This window comes from Pongo abelii, chromosome 9, assembly GCF_028885655.2.
Source record: "Pongo abelii isolate AG06213 chromosome 9, NHGRI_mPonAbe1-v2.0_pri, whole genome shotgun sequence".
Taxonomy (NCBI): domain Eukaryota; kingdom Metazoa; phylum Chordata; class Mammalia; order Primates; family Hominidae; genus Pongo; species Pongo abelii.
The window spans coordinates 79948076-79969627 of NC_071994.2; the positions used below are offsets into that span (position 1 = coordinate 79948076).

Consider the following 21552-nt stretch of genomic DNA (forward strand, 5'->3'; position numbering starts at 1 on the left):
GGGATTGAAGGAGCTCCCTAAAAACTCCAGGCCCCATCACCTAGATGAGGAGAAAGAAAGTGCAAGCTCATTTACAATGAGACATATTTCACTTCAGTGCCCCAAACCGGAAGGGACATAGCACAGTGAGGGCTGGGAAGGGTGACTGCCACCTTTAGCACTATCACTGATCAGGTATGTGGGCCTCCATTTATGTATCTGTAAAATGAAGAAGAGAATACTAATTTCCACTGCAGAGTTGGTCTAAAGATTAAGTGAATTTTTATTGCACATTTAAAACCTTGTATTCAATTTTCATTATTTGTTGAGTGCCTACTACTTGTCAGGCACTAGAGACATAGGCTACTAAAACACTGGAGATACAGAGGCAAAGACAAGCAAGTTCCCTGCTCTATAGAAGCCTACATCCTAATGGGAAAGTCAGTAAGTAATTAAATGTGAAAACACATTTGACACCAGTACGCACTATATATACACAATTAAAACAGGGATTTGTAATAGTGACTGGGTAGCAACCACTCAGAGGAGGTGATCTTGTTTTTTTGTTTCTAATGTTTTTTTTTCTTTTGAGTCAGGGTCTTGCTCGGTTACCCAGGCTGGAGTGTAGTGGCATGATCAGGGCTCCCTGCAGCCTTGACCCCCCAGACTCAAGCAATCTTCCTGCCTCAGCCTCCTGAGTAGCTGGGACTACAGGCACATGCCACCATGCCCAGTTAACTTTTTTATATATATTGTAGAGATAGGGTTGCCCTATATTGCCCATGCTGGTCTCAGACTCTTGGGCTCAATCGATCCTCCCACCTCAGCCTCCCGAAGATTACAGGTACAAGCCACCATGCCTGGCTGTGATCTTGTATAAGTTAAAATTATTCAGGCTCAGGATCGCCTGGCAATACCAAACAAGGAAGTCTGCAATGAACTAGGATACCTTAAGAGCAAATGGGGCCTAGGAAAAAGAACCTTGAGCTTGGGGGCAGATCAGCTGAGTTCTAACTCGGGCCTTGGCAATGACTTGCTGTGTGACCAGGGACAAGTCAGTACCCTCTCAAGACCTTCCACGATCTTTGGAGCTACAGCATACTGTAATTTGCTTTCCTGAGCCTTGTCCCTCCCAAAACAATACTGTCCCACAGCATTTCCTTCCCCATGTCCGGGATCCCTTCAGCAGAAGATATTAGAATAAGGAATCTATTTTCCTGTGGGGCCAGTGGTTTGGCAAATAGTGCAAAAACATTCCAGGCAGCCAGATTATGGAATGAGGAATACTCAGGGAAGCACATCCTGGGTAGCAGAACTACTGGATGCTCCCTCAACTACACCAGGCCTACCGCCACTAGAACCCCAACGGGGCTGCCCTAACATCCAACAGCTTTATAAAGTCATCATTACCCATCTAACATCCTGACAGAGGGAAACCATTAATAAAGGCCCAGCTCAGTGGCTCACGCCTGTAATCCCACTACTTTGGGAGGCCAAGGCGGGTGGATCACCTGAAGTCAGGAGTTCGAGAGTAGCTTGGCCAACATGACGAAACCCTGTCTCTACTAAAATACAAAAAAAATTAGCCAGATGTAGTGACGTGCACCTGTAATCCCAGCTACTCAGGAGGCTGAGACAGGAGAAGCACCTGAACCCAGGAGGCAGAGGTTGCAGTGAGCCGAGATCGCACCACTGCACTCCAGCCTGGGCAAGAGCAAGACTCCGTCTCAAAATAATAATAATAATAATAATAATAATAATAATAATAATAATGGCCTTATAATTATGTGTTTAAAAACACAAAGTGAAAGAAAATTCCAAAAGGCATTCCCTATCTCTAAAATAAACCAAATTGGTGGCATTAAACACCTCCAGTAACAGTGCTCCTGAACCATCTCCAATTATTTGGGAAACACCACTGAGGCCAATTCTGCCCCCTATTCTAGGTTCTGCAGACTGAGGTCTTCTTAAGTTTTTTAAAGCAGCCTTACAGGCTTGAAATGTAATCTCCTTTGTACTTGTATTCTCCCATTTTATCCTCACAATTCAGACATATAAGTTGGAAAATGAAAAAAAAAATTTTTAAAAATCCTCACAATTAATTTGTAGATTGAGAATTATTATTGTCATTTGGAAGATGAGGAAAAAGACTCAGAAAGGGAGAGACTTGTCTAAGGTGACCAAGCAAGTCGGTGGCAGTTAGGATAAGAATAATCTCCTGGTGTCCAGACCAGGGCTCTTTCCATGAGACTCCATTCTATCATAATCGCCTGTATATCTTCCAACAGAATCTTATCTCTCATGCAATCAACACACTGTAGCAAATTAGCCCAAATATACCCAGTTTGTGCTTATAAACTCATTAAGTTCAATTCTTACAAGGCCTGATTCATCCATGTATTTTTTTCAAACTTTAAAAACCAAACGCTTAAGGGTAGGTGTGATCTCCAGCAGCATATTTTCCTTCCCACCCTGGTCCTGACTCCTTACCTGTCCAAGCGGTGTGGGAGAGGTAAACCTGAGTGATGAGCCGGTGCCGCCCTGGGCCAGGATTCCGGAAGTCTGCAGGCTTGGGGTGAATCATCTGAGCCTGGCCATCTGGATATAAGACCTAAAGGGTGACAGAAATGAAAAAAAGAGGCAGAAGCGAGAGGAGCGTTTAACAAAATGGATAATGATGATGACATCTGTTGTGAACCTCAAAACACAAGAAGAAAGATGACAGCAACTTTACTAAGACTGCGCCTTTGGGGGGAGGTCAACACTGTAGACATCTCTATTCCCCTAATCCAGCATGAAGCAGTGTTCAGTAAACATTTCCTGAATTCATGGTGAATGAGTAATATGAACAGAGTGTCTCTATTAAGCGCAAAGACAGGTAAGAATATTAATTCTGATTATGAAAAGTGTTCTCAGGCACCTTCACCAGAAGAGCACTCCCTCCCTGGCTCTGAATCATACCATGACCCAGCATCCATCACCAACCACCAGTATTTGGAGTTATTTTGTAATTGCATTTTTTCCACTACATTTCAAGCAGCTAGGAAGTCATTTATCTCTCTCTCTACGGAGAGACTGCTCAATGAAGAGTCCACTCAAATCACTGGCCAGTTCTTTAAGTCCCACGAACTGCAACAGAGTTCTTTCCGCAGCATCCTGGGGGACCTCCCAGCTCCCTGTGTAGACAGCCTACTATACTGCAGCGTACAAAGGAACTAGAGGAACAAATGAAGCTTATCCTAGGACCAGGACCTGCTCTATGTAAATATACTTAAGAAGGCAGAGTAGGGAACCACACAGGTCTTCCAATGTTGAAACTGTGGTCAATGTTGAAACTGTGGAAGGCATGTCTCACCCACTTGCCCTATAATCCTTCATCTCTCCTCAGGTCATGGGGCCTCCCCCTGATTCTACACTTCTTTCTTTTTTTTTTTTTTAAGACAGGGTCTTACTCTGCCACCCAGGCTGGAGTGCAATGGCATGATCATAACTCACTGAAGCCTCAAACTCCTGGGCGCAAGTGATCTTCCTGCCTCAGCCTCCTGAGGAGTGGGGATTTCAGGCACGTGCCACCACGCCAGGTAATTTTCTTTTTAAACTTTTTTGTAGAGACAAGATCTTGTTATGTTGCCCAGGCTGGTCTCCAACTCTTGACCTCAAGTGATCCTCCTGCCTCAGACTCCCATAGTGTTGGAATTACTGGTGTGAGCAACTGTGCCCAGCCTACCCTTATTTCTTTTGCTTTTTCTTTTTTCTTTTCTTGAGATAGTCTCACTCTGTCACACAAGCTGAAGTGCAGTGGCGCGATCTCAGCTCACTGCAACCTCCGCCTCCCGGGTTCAAGTGATTCTCCTGCCTCAGCCTCCCAAGTAGCTGGGATTACAGGCGCCCACCATCATGCCCGGCTAATTTTGTATCTTTAGTAGAGATGGGGTTTCACCATGTTGGCCAGGTTGGTCTCGAACTCCTGACCTCAGGTGATCTTCCTACTTCAGCCTCCCAAAGTGTTGGGATTACAGGCGTGAGCCACCACACCTGGCCTACCCTTATTTCTTAAAGCTGCTACTCCCCACTCTAGTTCTAGGCTCCAAGCCCCCAAACCTACTATAGAAGAAAGATGCAGGTGTCTCAGTTTCCTGATCCTTATTATCTTTAAAGACAAGTGCTTAGGCTTCATTTTTTTTTTTTTTTTTCTTAAGAAAATGAAGGGGAGGGCCGGGCACAGTGGCTCATGCCTGTAATCCCAGCACTTTGGGAGGCTGAGCCAGGTGGATTACTTGAGGTCAGGAGTTAAGACCAGTCTGGTCAACATGATGAAACCCCTTCTCTACTAAAAATACAAAAATTAGCTGGGTGTGGTGGCATGTGCCTGTAGTCCCAGCTACTTGGGAGGCTGAAGCAGGAGAATCACTTGAACCTGGGAGGCAGAGGTTGCAGTGAGCTGAGATCGCTGCCACTGCACTCCAGCCTGGGTGACAGAGTGAGATTCTGTCTCAAAAAAAGAAAGAAAGAAAAAGAAGGGCAGGGGGTGCTGAAACAGCAATGATCATGGGAAAAACAAATGAAAGGGGGCCATAATTTCTGTGTTCAGCAGGTGCAGTGGCTCATGCCTATAATCCCAGCACTTTGGGGGGCTGAGGCGGGAGGATTGCCTGAAGACAGGAGTTTAAGACCAGACTGGGCAAAAAAGTAAGACCCCCCAATCTCCACACAAAAAAAATTAAAATTAGCCAGGTGTGGTGGTGTGTATCTCTAGTTCCAGCTACTCAGGAGGCTGAGGCAGGAGGATCCCTTGGACACAGAAGTCTGAGGTCACAGTGAGCTGACCATGCCACTGCACTCCAGCCCAGGCAACAGACAGAGACCTTGTCTCAAAAGAAAAAAAAAAATTTCCAGCATTCTCAGCAAAACTGTCCTTGGTGAAAGGCCTTGACTCCTCTGTGAAATGGTTGCTGGAAGCCTTCTTTCATTTGTCTACTCCAAAAGTGGAGCTTAGAAACCTGTGGCCCAAGTAGGTCAGAGGAAGGAAATGGCCAGTATGAATGATCATCAGGTAGAATACAGTAACCTAGATTAGGCTTACAAAAGAGTTAATGATCGTGAAGTCCCGCGGCGGGTGTTGACGCGATGTGATTTCTGCCCAGTGCTCTGAATGTCAAAGTGCAGAAATTCAATGAAGCGCGGGTAAACGGCGGGAGTAACTATGACTCTCTTGAGGTAGCCAAATGCCTCGTCATCTAATTAGTGACGCGCATGAATGGTCATGTGAGTAGGTAGGGACGAGATTCCCACTGTCCCTACCTACTATCCAGCAAAACCACAGCCAAGGAAATGGGCTTGGCGGAATCAGCAGGGAAAGAAGACCCTGTTGAGCTTGACTCTAGTCTGGCACGGTGAAGAGACATGAGAGGTGTAGAATAAGTGGGAGGCCCCCGGCGAGGGGGCGGGGAGGGGTGGGGTCCGCCGGCCTTGCTAAGAAACTCACTCAAAACCGCTCAACTACATGGAAACTGAACAACCTGCTCCTGAATGACTACTGGCTACATAACGAAATGAAGGCAGAAATAAAGATGTTCTTTGAAACCAACGAGAACAAAGACACAACATACCAGAATCTCTGGGACACATTCAAAGCAGTGTGTGGAGGGAAATTTATAGCACTAAATGCCCACAAGAGAAAGCAGGAAACATCCAAAATTGACACCCTAACATCACAATTAAAAGAACTAGAAAAGCAAGAGCAAACACATTCAAAAGCTAGCAGAAGGCAAGAAATAACTAAAATCAGAGCAGAACTGAAGGAAATAGACACACAAAAAACCCTTCAAAAAATTAATGAATCCAGGAGCTGGTTTTTTGAAAAGATCAACAAAATTGATAGACTGCTAGCAAGACTAATAAAGAAGAAAAGAGAGAAGAATCAAATAGACGCAATAAAAAATGATAAAGGGGATATCACCACCGATCCCACAGAAATACAAACTACCTCAGAGAATACTACAAACACCTCTACACAAATAAACTAGAAAATCTAGAAGAAATGGATAAATTCCTTGACACATACACCCTCCCAAGACTAAACCAGGAAGAAGTTGACTCTCTGAATAGACCAATAACAGGCTCTGAAATTGAGGCAATAATCAACAGCTTACCAACCAAAAAAAGTCCAGGACCAGATGGATTCACAGCCGAATTCTACCAGAGGTACAAGGAGGAGCTGGTACCATTCCTTCTGAAACTATTCCAATCAATAGAAAAAGAGGGAATCCTCCCTAACTCATTTTATGAGGCCAGCATCATCCTGATACCAAAGCCGGGCAGACACACAACCAAAAAAGAGAATTTTAGACCAATATCCTTGATGAACATTGATGCAAAAATCCTCAATAAAATACTGGCAAACCGAATCCAGCAGCACATCAAAAAGCTTATCCACCATGATCAAGTGGGCTTCATCCCTGGGATGCAAGGCTGGTTCAACATACGAAAATCAATAAATGTAATCCAGCATATAAACAGAACCAAAGACAAAAACCACATGATTATCTCAATAGATGCAGAAAAGGCATTTGACAAAATTCAACAACCTTCATGCTAAAAACTCTCAATAAATTAGGTATTGATGGGACATATCTCAAAATAATAAGAGCTATCTATGACAAACCCATAGCCGATATCATACTGAATGGGCAAAAACTGGAAGCATTCCCTTTGAAAACGGGCACAAGACAGGGATGCCCTCTCTCACCACTCCTATTCAACATAGTGTTGGAAGTGCTGGCCAGGGCAATTAGGCAGGAGAAGGAAATAAAGGGCATTCAATTAGGAAAAAAGGAAGTCAAATTGTCCCTGTTTGCAGGTGACATGATTGTATATCTAGAAAACCCCACTGTCTCAGCCCAAAATCTCCTTAAGCTGATAAGCAACTTCAGTAAAGTCTCAGGATACAAAATCTATGTGCAAAAATCACAAGCATTCTTATACACAAATAACAGACAAACAGAGAGCCAAATCATGAGTGAACTCCCATTCACAATTGCTTCAAAGAGAATAAAATACCTAGGAATCCAACTTACAAGGGATGTGAAGGACCTCTTCAAGGAGAACTACAAACCACTGCTCAATGAAATAAAAGAGGATACGAACAAGTGGAAGAACATTCTATGCTCATGGGTAGGAAGAATCAATATCGTGAAAATGGCCATACTGCCCAAGGTAATTTATAGATTCAATGCCATCCGCATCAAGCTACCAATGACTTTCTTCACAGAATTGGAAAAAACTACTTTCAAGTTCATATGGAACCAAAAAAGAGCCTGCATCGCCAAGTCAATCCTAAGCCAAAAGAACAAAGCTGGAGGCATCATGCTACCTGACTTCAAACTATACTACAAGGCTATAGTAACCAAAACAGCATGGTACTGGTACCAAAACAGAGATATAGATCAATGGAACAGAACAGAGCCCTCAGAAATAATGCCACATATCTACAACCATCTGATCTTTGACAAACCTGACAAAAACAAGCAACGGAGAAAGGATTCCCTATTTAATAAATGGTGCTGGAAAAACTGGCTAGTCATATGTAGAAAGCTGAAACTGGATCCCTTCCTTTCACCTTATACAAAAATCAATTCAAGATGGATTAAAGACTTAAATGTTAGACCTAAAACCATAAAAACCCTAGAAGACAACCTAGGCAATACCATTCAGGACATAGGCATGGGCAAGGACTTCATCTCTAAAACACCAAAAGCAATGGCAACAAAAGCCAAAATTGACAAATGGGATCTAATTAAACTAAAGAGCTTCTGCACAGCAAAAGAAACTACCATCAGAGTGAACAGGCAACCTACAAAATGGGAGAAAATTTTCACAACCTACACATCTGACAAAGGGCTAATATCCAGAATCTACAATGAACTCCAACAAATTTACAAGAAAAAAACCACCCCATCAAAAAGTGGGCGAAGGATATGAACAGACACTTCTCAAAAGAAGAAATTTATGCAGCCAAAAGACACATGAAAAAATGCTCATCATCACTGGCCATCAGAGAAATGCAAATCAAAACCACAATGAGATACCATCTCACACCAGTTAGAATGGCAGTCATTAAAAAGTCAGGAAACAACACGTGCTGGAGAGGATGTGGAGAAATAGGAACACTTTTACACTGTTGGTGGGACTGTAAACTAGTTCAACCATTGTGGAAGTCAGTGTGGCGATTCCTCAGGGATCTAGAACTAGAAATACCATTTGACCCAGCCATCCCATTACTGGGTATATACCCAAAGGATTATAAATCATGCTGCTATAAAAACACATGCACACGTATGTTTATTGCGGCACTATTCACAATAGCAAAGACTTGGAAGCAAGCCAAATGTCCAACAATGATAGACTGGATTAAGAAAATGTGGCACATGTACACCATGGAATACTATGCAGCCATAAAAAATGATGAAACTGGAAACCATCATTCTCAGCAAACTATCGCAAGGACAAAAAACCAAACACCGCACGTTCTCACTCATAGGTGGGAAATGAACAATGAGAACACATGGACACAGGAAGGGGAACATCACACCCCGGGTACTGTTGTGGGGTGGGGGGAGGGGGGAGGGATAGCATTTGGAGATATACCTAATGCTAAATGACGAGTTAATGGGTGCAGCACACCAACATGGCACATGTATACATATGTAACAAACCTGCACATTGTGCACATGTACCCTAAAACTTAAAGTATAATAATAATAAAATAAAATAAAAAAATAGTTAATGAATGGAGTTCTGCAGGGTCTGCTTTAAAGAACAGATCTACAGTATTTTAATGGGGAATGTAATCTCAGTGTCATCTCTGAGGCATGTTTACTGCTATATCTCTATCGAGCACCTGAAGTAGTGCCTGGAACAGAGGAATGACTCAGGGTGTGGTGACTGGACTGGATGGCACTTTCAAACCACTGGACCTGTCCCACGATGGGGCAGTGAGTTTCCCGTCCCTCTACCTATAAGGTATCTAAAAGGTTTAGCCTTGCATGTGGTAGATGTGCTTTGAAGGGGGTTTTTTAGGAGACAGTCTAGAGATGACCCCTAAGTAACCTGCCTACAATCTCCTTTATGCTCAGTCGATCAGTGAAGTTTTTTTCAGGGACAATGTAAAACAGTAGTTCTGCTGGTATCACTGACTATGTATTAGAATCACCTATGAACTCTTAAACACTAGTGTCCATGGGCCCTATTCTCAGGATTTTCATTTAATTAATGTAGGCTGACACCCATTCATCTGTTCTTCTTAATGCTTTCTGAATAATCCTAAAGTGCAGTGAAGGTGGACAACCACTAACGTGGAAAAAAACAAAAACAAAACACTCCAATATGCAATACAACTTCATAGCTAGCTCAGAACTAGTTCTCTGCAGGTCTCATAACTTATAATAATTCCTGCTTGGAAGCCAGAAGGCCCGTTCCTCTATTGTCACCATAGCCAAAAAGCATAATCTTCAAGGCCTGATTCATCCTTACCTCCTCCAGGAAGCCTTCTCTGCCTGTTCCAGCCTATTTTTCTGTCCCCTTATTGTACTTCCTGCCAGTGCTTGCATCCCTGCTTTGACTCATATCCCTTTGGCCCTTCTCTCATATCCCTTGTGCCCTTCTCCTTTCCTTTCCTGAGCCTCCACCACACTCCAAATTGAATACTCTAAAAGGTTTAGCCCTGCATGTGGTAGAGGTGCTTTGAAAGGGGTTTTTTAGGAGACAGTCTAGGAATGACCCATCCTGTGCATGTCTACTCACCAAACCCTGTTTTATAATTGCCTGCCCATTTGTATGCCTCTCAATGAAACTGTGCACACCCCGAGAGGAAGAACTGTGACATATTTACCTTGGCAACCACAGCACTTCGTGCATGCAATAGAGTAAACACGATTGCACAGATGGATGGAAGGAAGGATGAATGAGTGGACAGATGGATGAATGAAGTAGTAGTACTCTTTGTGGGGCTTAATTGCACTGTCCGAATTGATTAGTGTCTCTACTACATTTCTCATGTGTCTCTATTACATCTATGTAACTTGGGAAAGAATATTTCCTAGTAATCGCTTTTTCCCATCCATAAATTTTATCTGCCAGCTGACTGACTCACAGCCTGAAAGGAACTTGTTTATTACAGTTTTCTGTAACAAAAGACCAAATCTTAATGTCACATTACAAGATTAGAAAAGGTCTTATCATTTAGTGAACCCTTACTGGGTCCTGGGGGCTTTACATACATTATCTCTTTATGTCAACTCCTCCTATTTGTCAGTTGTAGAATCTGAGACTCAGAGTTTAAGGTAACTTGCTCCAAACCACACTCAGTAGTAGTTGAGATTCAAGCCTAGGTTCTTTCCCACAGAGGCTCATTTCTTCTCCTGTCCCAGTTTCTGTCCCTCAGGTAGAGACTACAGGGGTACTAACATTAAATACTTCAACACAAGGTCAGTCTAGAAGCTCCATGAGGACCCAAACCCGACAGACCTGGACCTTAACAGTGTTCTGAGGATCCTGCACATGCTCCAGGGTTGCATCAACATCCAGGGCAACCACCAACCCAGAGGTAAACCGCAAAGGGTTGTCTGACTCGCCCGCTGGCTCGATGATGGTGGCTGAGGCTTTGTGGATCTGTAAGCAAGAGGAAAATCCTATGATTCTAAAGCCAGGTCATTCCTGGACAAGAAAACACATATTTTTTCTGTCTCCTTATCTAATGAGTGGGCATGTGGGAGCCACTCAGAGGAAGAGCCTAGCCCAGCTGCTCCATTGGTCAAAGAAGATCACCAAGGTAAAGATTTTTGACCATCTGAACAGATTTGGCATACAGGGGCCAAATAGACCCTGACCTGCTCTGGAAGCGGGAGATGCAGGAAGGCACTCTGTCGCAGCATGGTCTGTAGAATTTTGACCACTTCTGCAGGTTTGGATGTCATGAGTCGGGGCATAAGGTCAAGGAGTTTGTCCACAAAGCTGTCCTGCAAGTGGGGCAAATCAGCGATGAAATACCTGGAGGAACAAACAGAAGCAACTGACTCATTCAACTGTGCACTCATTCACCACAGGCTGGGCCCCAGACACCTACCAAACCCCGAAGTAGGAAGAATGATGAAGTGAGAGGAGCTTGCAGTTTACGACCAAGATAGACTGGTACCTGTACAATCATGCCTCAGTCACATGATCACCAGAAAGGCCTCTGTTTATTGATAACCATTATCTGCCAGGCATACTTTTAAGTGTTTTACGTGACCTTATTTAACTGCCAGCAATCCTATGCATCATTAGAATTTTTATTTTCATATTATAGATTCCTTAATTATTTTAACAAATACATTTTTAAGACCTACGAAGCGCCAAGCACTATTTTAGGTTCTGGAAACACAGTGAACAAAAGAGAACAAAACGATTGCTTCAATGGAGCTTACATTCAAGTGGCAGAAACACTGAGACTCAGAGGGGATGATGCCTCACTGAGGCTCAGAAAAGTTAAGTACGTTACTCCTGGCTCAGACTGATCCAATTTTGTGCCTTGTGCTAGTGGATAGTCAAAAAATATCTCACTGAGGAGGTGATATCTGTGCAGGAACTCAAAGGATGAATTAAGAACATTAGATGAAGAACTTTGGGGATTCAGAGCTATCATCTTCCCAAAAATCTTTTCAACCCAACTGTGTAAAAACAGACTCTCTAAAGAATCTAAAGCCAGAAGTAAGGCATGAACTTATTTCAGATTCAAAACTAGAATTTTTTTTTCTTTTCTTTTTGAGGAGTCTCGCACTATTGCCCGGGCTGGTGTGCAATGGCGTGATCTCGGCTCACTGGAACCTCCGCCTCCCGGGTTCAAGCAATTCTCCTGCCTCAGCCTCCCGAGTAGCTGGGATTATAGCTGCCCACCACCACGCCCTACTAATTTTTTGTATTTTTTAGTAGAGACAGGGTTTCACTATATTGGCCAGGCTGGTCTCGAACTCCTGACCTCGTGATCCACCCACCTCGGCCTCCCAAAGGGCTGGGATTACAGGCGTCAGCCACCGCGCCCAGCCTCAAAACTAGGATCTTAAAAAGCCAAGCTAGATGGTACAGTTTGCTAGAGAGCATTACCTGCTGGTGAAGGTAATGTTGAAACTCAGCCCTGTAAGAAGCTATCATCACCCCAATGACAAGTACAGAGTCATAAAAACCTCAGGTTTGGTGAACTTCATGAGGGCAGAGACAATGAGCGGAAGAAATGAAACAGACTTCATCAGTGCTTTAAGATCCTATGTCTTCTCCCAGTATTATTCTGCCAGCATACCAGAAGTCTGGTCACTCCCTCGACTCCTATTTCTTCATCAGGCTTTCCATTCAACTACTGCATGTGCTTTAACGGATTCATTCCATATGAAACTCTGAAAAAATATATGTATTCTACAAAATAAAATTTACCTACAGAATTACAAAACAATTGTTTATATAGATTATAGAGAAATATGCAAGTGTAAGAACGGTGTGGGCCTGGTGCAGTGGTTCACACCTGTAATCCCAATACTTTGGGAGGCAGAGGCAGGAGGATCTCTTGAAGCCAGGAGTTTGAGACCAGCCTGAGCAACACAGCAAGACCCCATCTCTAAAAAAAAATATTAAAAATTATCCGGGCGTGGTGGCACATGCCTGTAGTCCTAGCTACTCAGGAGTCTGAAGTGGGATGATAGCTTTAGCCCAGGAGTTCAAGGGTGCAGGGAGCTGTGCCAGTCTGGGTGACAGAGTGAGACCCTGTCTCAAAAAATAATAATGAGGTCAGACGCAGTGGTGGCTCACGCCTGTAATCCCAGCACTTTGGGAGGCCAAGGCAGGCAGATCACTTGAGGTCAGGAGTTAGAGACCAGCCTGGCCAACATGACGAAACCCCGTCTCTACTAAAAATACAAAAATTAGCCGGATGTGGTGGCAGGCACCTGTAGTCCCAACTACTTGGGAGGCTGAGGCAGAAGAATCACTTGAACCCAGGAGGTGGAAGCTGCAGTGAGCCAAGACTGCGCCACTGCACTCCAGCCTGGGTGACAGAGCAAGACTCTGTCTCAAATAAATAAATAAATAAATAAATAAGAATGGTGTGAACGAACAGTGTTAAAAAAACAGATGACTAATGATTTTTTCAACAAACGTATTTACACGTTTTCTTCATATTACTTGTCTTTTTATGGCCTAGCTGAGTGCTAAATGCAAGTGATTCCTGGTAGGTTTAGTTTTGAAGCTCCAACTTCAAAGAAGTTTCTATAACATTAAGGAAAAATCCAAATTAGGTTTTCTTTCCTAATTTAAGGTTAACGACATGGCCACAGATGATAGCTTGGCTGCACAAGCTAAACCAAGGAATGTGATTTGTGATTGTTCCTATTGCCTGCAAGTGCTATACTCCGTGTAACCAAGATTCAATAAGCCAGAAGAGTTATAAAATACTTACCTCTGAAAAAAGTCTACTTCCTGTAAAAATTTTTCACACATCCCAAATAAGGGGTCAAGTCTGTAGAAAAGAAATGTAAAATAATTTGCTTGTGAAATCTGCAAACTGAGGAGGACCAAAAGTCCCAGAAACCTGAGCCTAAATTAAAGGAAAATTAGCATATTATACTATAAAAATGATCTCTAAAAGTAACAGAAGACTCCTAATGGACCTGGGGGAAACACCTGTCGGGATCCCAAGACCTGATTAAACCACTGCAGTTCCCATTAAGCTCAAAGAATATTAAAAATCAAAGACTATCACAGGCTACACTTGGCACTAGACTCACTACGAATACAGGAGAGAAGCATAGCATGTGGGCAGTACAGTGTCAAGTTCCCCTTCTGCAGGAGTCCTTGCTTCATTAGCATCTCAGCTACTATGATTTCTGTACCTACCTGATTTAGATCTCATCTCCTTGCACATGAGCTGTCAGCATTGGGATGAAAGATCCCAGACAGCTGTGTCGACTGCTGCACGATCTATCCAGTTTCAAGAATCACTGCACTCAATGAAGCCTACAGCCATTGTATCGGCATCTGGAAACTAGTTCGTTTATATTTCCTTCTGGTCTACATGCAATTTACTCAGAGATCATTTTTTCCATAGCGGTATAGCCTACTAATGTAGTTGATACTGAAAGGGCTCCAAGAAACATACCTAAAAAGTTAACTAAATTCCTATGCAAGAGGGGAAAAGGTTTTGTTACTATTTTGCCGACAGACATAGATGGTGTTCCTTCCTCTCTATCTTGAATTACTTGGCCTCACAGTACTTGAGAACATTTCATTTCAGTAAAAAGTTATTGCATACCTAAATAATCCAGGCAACATACTAGGTCAATATAACTTACTAAGTTTTGACCTTTGTATATTTTCTTCCTATTTCTTGTATGTAATTTCTGCATGAAATTTCCTACTTGTTTTCTTTAATATATTATTCATTGGAGGAATAAAGTTCCCACCAAGATAAAACAAATACTCTTTCCTTATGTAAAAATATGTAAGAGAATGATGTCAAGGTTTAGTCTTTTTATTAAAATATAGTCTCCATGAGTAGACTTTGTATTCTTCATCATATATTTCCTAGCACAGGCAGCATTCAATAAGTATTTGCTGAATGAACAAAAAATGGGGCTGGGGGTAGATGGCAAATGGAAACCTACTCTGGAAGCAACATTCATTCTAATTCTTTTCCTGAAAAAAAAAAAAAAAAAAAAAGTAGCACTTGAAAGTTTTTAAACTAATCTTCTACCAGAAATGGAAGTGAAATTTCATAGTGAGGTTACCCACCAAACACCACAAGGAGTGAGAGGGCTAGAAGGGAGAATTCCAGCCAAGCAGGGGCACAAAGGAAAGCAATTTGGCCAAGCAGTGACATTTCCTCATTTGTTTGCCTGATTATATAGAGAATCATCTTGGAGAGGCTCCAGGAAGTAAAATACAAAAAGATTTGGGAACTCTCCCCAAACGTCAAAAAAGAGCAGGCATCCTCATCAACAGGCCATATACATGAAGTAGGCCTCTAATACTAAGAACTCCTACTTTTCCTTTGGTGTGAGGGAAGGAAAGCTATGAAAGTGAGGCTCATTCAGGGGCTAACAATCATTAAAGAATACAAATTACCAATTTAAACTAGTCTAGACTTTCATTGTAAGTATGCAAAGACAATGGAAAATGACTAGGTGTTATAAACGACAATCAGGAGCTGTAAAGGAGACCAAGCAGTCCTCAAAAAGAGTTAAGTCAAGGCAAGAAAGCACAGAAAACTTTTTTAAAAATTCTAATCAACAACCTTGGTGAGAGTTAACAGGGATTTAAAAGGATATTACATTGACAAAGCAAGAGAAACTGCTACAGAAACAGCAGATGACAAGAAGAGAAGCTATACAGCAGAAAAAAAAAAGGAAAAAAATAGTAGAGAAGCACACTTGGAAATAAAACACATAATAATGAAATCAAACTCAACAGTTCAGAACAGTGGAATCAACAACAATGTAAAACTGAAATGATAAACTAAAAAGAGCATATTAAAGAATTTACTGGCCAGGCACAGTGGCTCACGCCTGTAATTCCAACACTTTGGGAGGCTGAGGCAGGCGGATCACCCGAGGTCAGAAGTTCAAGACCAGCCTGACCAAACATGGAGAAACCCTGTCTCTACTAAAAATACAAAATTAGCCGGGTGCAGTGGCGCATGCCTGTAATCCCAGCTACTTGGGAGGCTGAGGCAGGAGAATCGCTTGAACCTGGGAGGTGGAGGTTGCGGGGAGCTGAGATTGTGCCATTACACTCCAGCCTGGGCATCAAGAGCAAAACTCTGTCTCAAAAAAAAAAAAAAAAAAAAAGAATTTACTCAGAATATAGAATAGAAAAACAAAGAAATTGAAATTACAAAAGAAAAGGTATAGAAAAAATAGATACAGAAAATCCAACATTCAGTATGACAGACTAGAGTGTATAGAAGAAGTAAAGAAATAATGGAGAAAAACAAAAAATCCCTGAGCTAAAAATGGCTGATACTTCAAACTCCCACCGAAGATCAGCAAGCATATTGAAAGAAAACATATACCTAGACATATGTGAAATTAAAGAAAGAAAGAAAATTTTAAAGGTTTGAGCATGAAAAATAAGCTGTAGGGAAGAGAACCAGACTGACATAAGACATTCAACTGTAACATTAAATACTAAAAGGGAACATAGCAGAGGCAGAGAGTCTCTATGAACCTATTCTGGTTTGGCGGGGGTTGCCCAATAAAATAAATAAATAAAGGCACCATAGCAATATGGAAATATTGGAAAAGAATTCCATTTATGTATGAGAGCAAAGGAATTTAAAAGGTGACAAAGAACAGTGGTGGCAAAGTTGGAGCTAAACTTATAAAGATTATAAGTGGTGGCTCACGTCTGTAATCCTAGCACTTTGGGAGGCCGAGGTGGGAGGATACTTTGAGTTCAGGAGTTCAAGACTGGCCTGGGCAACACAGTGAAACCATGTTTCTATTATTTTTAAAAATAAAAAATATTTTATAAAAAAATTAAAAATAAAAATAAACAAGGATATACAAGGATTATGTACTTATAACTTTAAAAGATTGTATTTATAAACATAAAAATTAATACAAGCTACATTATAAAATCATAATCAGCTGAAACAAACCTCCAAGTTATTATTATTATTATTATTATTTTTTTTTTTTTTTGAGACGGAGTCTCACTCTGTCACCCAGGCTGGAGTGCAGTCGTGGGATCTCGGCTCACTGCGAGCTCCACCTCCTGGGTTCATGCCATTCTCCTGCCTCAGCCTCCTGAATAGCTGGGATTACAGGCACCTGCCAGCACGCCCTGCTAATTTTTTTTTTTATTTTTAGTAGAGACGGGGTTTCACCATGTTAGCCAGGATGGTCTCAATCTCCTGACCTCGTGATCCACCCGATTCGGCCTCCCAAAGTGCTGGGGTTACAGGCGTTAGCCACCGCACCCAGCCATATTATTGTTATTATTTTTAAGACATAGGGTCTTGTTCTGTTGCTCAAGTTGGAGTGCAATGGCATGATCATAGCTCATTGCAGCCTCGAACTCCTGGGCTCAAGGGATCCTCCCACCTCAGCCTCCCAAGTAACTAGGACCACAGGTGCACACCACCCATGTCCAGCTAATTTTTGATTTTTATTTTTTAGAGACAGGGTCTCACTATGTTGCTTAGGCTGGGGTCAAACTCCTGGCTGGGCTCAAGCAATCCTCCTGCTTTGGCCTCCCAAAGTCTGGGATTACAGGCGTGAGCCACTGCATCTAGCCCAAATTTTTGTTATTATTTTTTGCTCAGTAAGAGACCTTAACTGGCCTAAATTATTATTATTAGTAGTAGTAGTAGTAGTAGTATTATTTGAGATGGAGTCTCACTCTGTCACCCAGGCTGGAGTGCAGTGGTGTGATCTCGGCTCACTGCAACCTCCGCCTCCTGGGTTCAAGCAATTTTCCGCCTCAGCCTCCCAAGTAGCTGGGATTACAGACGCCCACCACCACGCCTGGCTAATTTTTTGTATTTTTAGTAGAGATGGGGTTTCACCATCTTGGCCAGGCTGGTCTTAAACTCCTGACCTCGTGATCCACCTGTCTTGGCCTCCCAAAGTGATGGGATTACAGGCGTGAGCCACTGCGCCCGGCCAACTGGCCCAAATTACTTAAGCAGTAAGAGACAAACAAAAGCATACTAAAATCTTCATCTTGATCTCTTAGATCATCTTGATCTTACAGAGGTGACCATAAATTCTGTTTAACTTTTTATGCTGATAAATATAAGTTCAATATGTTCATTAAAAATATAAGTAATAACAGTATTACTAAAACTAATATTAGTTAACATGTATCAAGTATTTATAATTGATGTGACAGACACTATTTTAAAGGCTTTGCATATAATAATCCAGCCAGGCACGGTAGCTCACGCCTGTAATCCCAGCACTTTGGGAGGCCAAGGCAGGTAGATCACTGGAGGCCAGGAGTTTGACACTAGCATGGCCAACATGGTGAAACCCCATCTCTCCTAAAAATAAAAAATTAGCTGAGTGTGGTGATGCGCGCCTGTAGTTCCAGCTACTTAGGAGGCTGAGGCATGAGAGTTGCTTGGACCCGGGAACCAGAGGTTGCAGTGAGTTGAGATCGCGCCACTGCACTCCAGCCTGGGTGATAGAGCAAGACTCTGTCTCATAAATAAATAAAATAAATAAATGGTTTTGCATATAATAATTCAATAACCCTTACAATAACCCTGTGAGGAAGAGATAGGTACTACTATTATCTCAGTTTAACTTATGGGAACAAACTGAGGCCAAGAAGTGTTAAGTAACTTGTCCAAGGGTTACTCAGTTTGCAAATGGTAAAGTCAAGATCTGAACCGAAGCAGTGTGGCACCACAGCCCTCTTAACCAGTATGTTCTACTGCCTCTCACTTGAAGAGTTTAGAATTAGGGTGCATAACTTTCAAACCCCTGGAGGAAAAAAGAAAACAATCTAGCAAAACTTAAGAAAGAAAGAAAAAAGAAAAAAAAGCAGAATGCATACAAATGAAAAATATAGGCTGGGCTCGGTGGCTCACGCCTGTAATCCCAGCACTTTGGGAGGCCAAATTGGGTGGATCACCTGAGTTCAGGAGTTCAAGACCAGCCTGGCTAACATGGTGAAACCCGTCTCTACTGAAAATACAAAATTAGCCGGGCATGGTGTAGCATGCCTGTAATCCCAGTTACTTTGGAGGCTGAGGCAGGAGAATCGCTTGAACCCGGGAGGCAGAGGTTGCAGTGAGCTGAAATCGGACCACTGCACTCCAGCCTCGGCGACAGAGCGAGACTTTGTCTAAAAGAAAAAAAAAAGAAAAATATAAAATATTATAGCATGAGTAAAGACCTAAAAACATTAGTATCTTTATATAATGACATGACAAGATAAGCATATTATAATGTTGGGTGAAAGGAATAGGAGGCAGAACAGCAAAGTATGGTATGATCCCCTTTATGTTATTGTACACATCTTTATAATCTATGTTTATATGGTTTGGGAAAATCTGGAAGTATACACATGAAATGTTGGCAGCTGTTTTCGAAATGGTAGATTACCAGAGAACCTTCACTTACCCTGTAATATTTTAATTTTTGTAACAATTATATATAAACTAAAAAAAAATCTTTTTTAAAAAACAGTATAGATGCCATCACAAGCACCTTTGTTTTTTCAGCTATAACTGGCACATAGTAGGGATTAAACATTTGTTAAATGAATATATGAATACCTTTTTTTTTTTTTATAAAGATGGGGTCTTGCTCTGTTGCCCAGGCTGGAGTGCAGTGGTGTGATTTCGGCTCACTGCAACCTCCGCCTCCCGGGTTCTAGAGATTCTCCTGCCTCAGCCTCCCGAGTAGCTGGGACTACTGGTGCATGCCACCACGCCCGGCTAATTTTATGTATTTTTAGTAGAGACAGGGTTTCACCATGTTAGCCAGGATGCTCTCGATCTCCTGACCTCGTGATCTGCCCACCTTGGCCTCCCAAAGTGCTGGGATTACAGGTGTGAGCCACTGCACCCGGCCACATATGAATATCTTTAAGATTAAATGATTCTTTTACTTTATGAGGTCACTATCAAGATAAGTAAAGAAATAAAATATTTTATTTTTCAGGATGTTATTTCTGACCTAGTATGTTTCTGTATTTAAACATTCGTATTTGTATCTCTATGCCACTTTTTTTTTGACACAGTGGCTGGACTGAGCATCAAGCATGTCTGTGAGCTGGCAATGAGTCACCTAAGTACTTTTTTGTATCAAATCTATGATGCCATCATTCTTAAGATGCACCTTTATTTTATGAAATAGTAAGAAACAAAAAACACTATGGGACACCATCAAAATATCTGATTTCAGAGAAGTTACAATAATAAAAAAAGTGTATCTTGGAATCAATGAAATGTGGCAATTCCAGTTATCTGAAAGTCTTACAGCTATAATTACACTGAGCTCTTATTACGTATCAAGTACCATGCTAAGTGTTTTTACATGTATTATCTCATTTATTCTTCATAGAAATGCCATGAGTTAGATGCTGTCTTCATTTTCATTTTGTACAGGGAAACAAGGTACAGAAAGGTTCATAACCAAACTAGTAAGTAGAAAAGACAAGATTTGAACAAAGTAGTCTGACTTCCCAGTACATCCTCTTAATTTATCCTTACTGCCTGAGAAAAAACTTATTAGTCCCTTCAGGACAGAAAAAGTGGTCCCTGTCACTAAATTCTTAAGGAAATCTACCAAGTAGGAGGATACAGAATGTCCTTATTGCCAGATAAAGTCCAGTGTTGTGCTATATGTAATGGAGAGTCACCAGAGGGTTTTTAGCAAGGGAGAGACACAATTGGATTTCCAAGGGTCTAATCTGATCCAACAACAGAATTTGTAATATCTGAAAAAAATGAATAGATCACACATTCCTTAGCTAGTCTTTCCTAAATTTCATTTTACTTATCATTAACTTTCGTGTGATGTCTGAATGCATTTGAAGTATCTTTGAAAGGAACATACCACATATTTTGGCCAACCCCACATCTTACCCTCGTGTAGTTCGTGCTGTTACTATAAGTTGCAAAGCTTTGGCCTGCAGCCTCATGTGATGTATAATCACCACCTGCTTATTCTCCACACCACTGTACATGAATTCCATTTTGTAGGTCTCTTCCATAATCTATAAAGATAATTAACAATAAATAAAAATATCATAGTCTTACTTGAGAGCAGCATAGAATTCTACTGTTAAATGACCTTAGGTGAAACTCTTAACTGAGATTTTACATCCCTGTGCTTTTAAGTGTTGGTATAGTATGCCTTGTAAAAAGAGAATACATTATTTTGCCTATTTAAAAAGAAGACTGACCTGGTAATAAAATCATCTTAGTTGATGCTGTGAAGATAAGAATGTTTAATCACTAAGCAAACTGCAAAGCACTGAAAGCACTGCTTCTTACCCGAAATGAAGCCCACTCTGCTGTGGGAACAAATTAATATATATTATGTATGGAAACCCAATCCCCACGAAGTCCTCAAGAATTAAGCATCAGGAACTATTAACCATATGTTAGTTATCCTGACAGACTGTTCCATGGGCCTGGTGTGAGGGAGTTTGGGACGGAAATAAGTGCAAGAAAACATTGTCTATGACCCCAGATCAAGTCCCCGATCTTGCTCGGTTCTATCCAAATAAGCGATTTTCACCAAAATGATGCTTCTCTTTTCCTTCTGTGCTTGCCTCCCAGTGAACACTCTAGGGTCAGGGAAATGACTCCAGACTCTCTTACAATTGGCAATAAGACAAGTTAAATTACATGAGTGTCTCAATCCCTTTCTGTAAACAGGGAAGAAACAGTACCAATATTATGAAGTTTCAAGTATCAAATGGAGCATGCAATGTGTTTATCACAGTATCTGGTATACAGCAATGGTAATTCCTTTCCTCTTTTCCTTCCAAATTATTGCTCCCTGGTCCCATCCTTCCAATGTGGCTCAATTA

At 41.7% G+C, this 21552-nt stretch overlaps 2 protein-coding genes across 15 annotated transcripts in view; one reads left to right on the forward strand and one right to left on the reverse strand.

Moving 5' to 3' along the window:
• Positions 1 to 21552, forward strand: part of AAMDC (adipogenesis associated Mth938 domain containing) — a 97076-nt gene that overhangs the window by 59388 nt on the left and 16136 nt on the right. For 11 of the 14 annotated variants that reach the window (XM_054526070.2, XM_054526073.2, XM_054526071.2 and 8 more), the window contains one exon: positions 10407 to 11022. The exons of 1 other annotated variant lie outside the window; for it this stretch is intronic. In XM_054526070.2, the coding sequence (XP_054382045.1) occupies positions 10407 to 10525 (119 nt within the window). In that variant the 3' untranslated portion in view covers positions 10526 to 11022. Of the gene's footprint in view, positions 1 to 3419; positions 3754 to 10406; positions 11023 to 21552 lie in introns of those variants that run through there. 2 more of the 14 variants (XR_010141739.1, XM_054526067.2) reach the window with 2 other exon arrangements.
• INTS4 (integrator complex subunit 4) overlaps positions 1 to 21552 on the reverse strand; it is a 115056-nt gene that overhangs the window by 2633 nt on the left and 90871 nt on the right. The window contains exons 18-22 of the mRNA XM_024255311.3: positions 20600 to 20730; positions 13460 to 13519; positions 10866 to 11025; positions 10504 to 10647; positions 2470 to 2590 (exon numbers count right to left, since the gene is read on the reverse strand). Coding sequence (XP_024111079.2) covers positions 2470 to 2590; positions 10504 to 10647; positions 10866 to 11025; positions 13460 to 13519; positions 20600 to 20730 — 616 coding nt within the window. The remainder of the gene's footprint in view (positions 1 to 2469; positions 2591 to 10503; positions 10648 to 10865; positions 11026 to 13459; positions 13520 to 20599; positions 20731 to 21552) is intronic.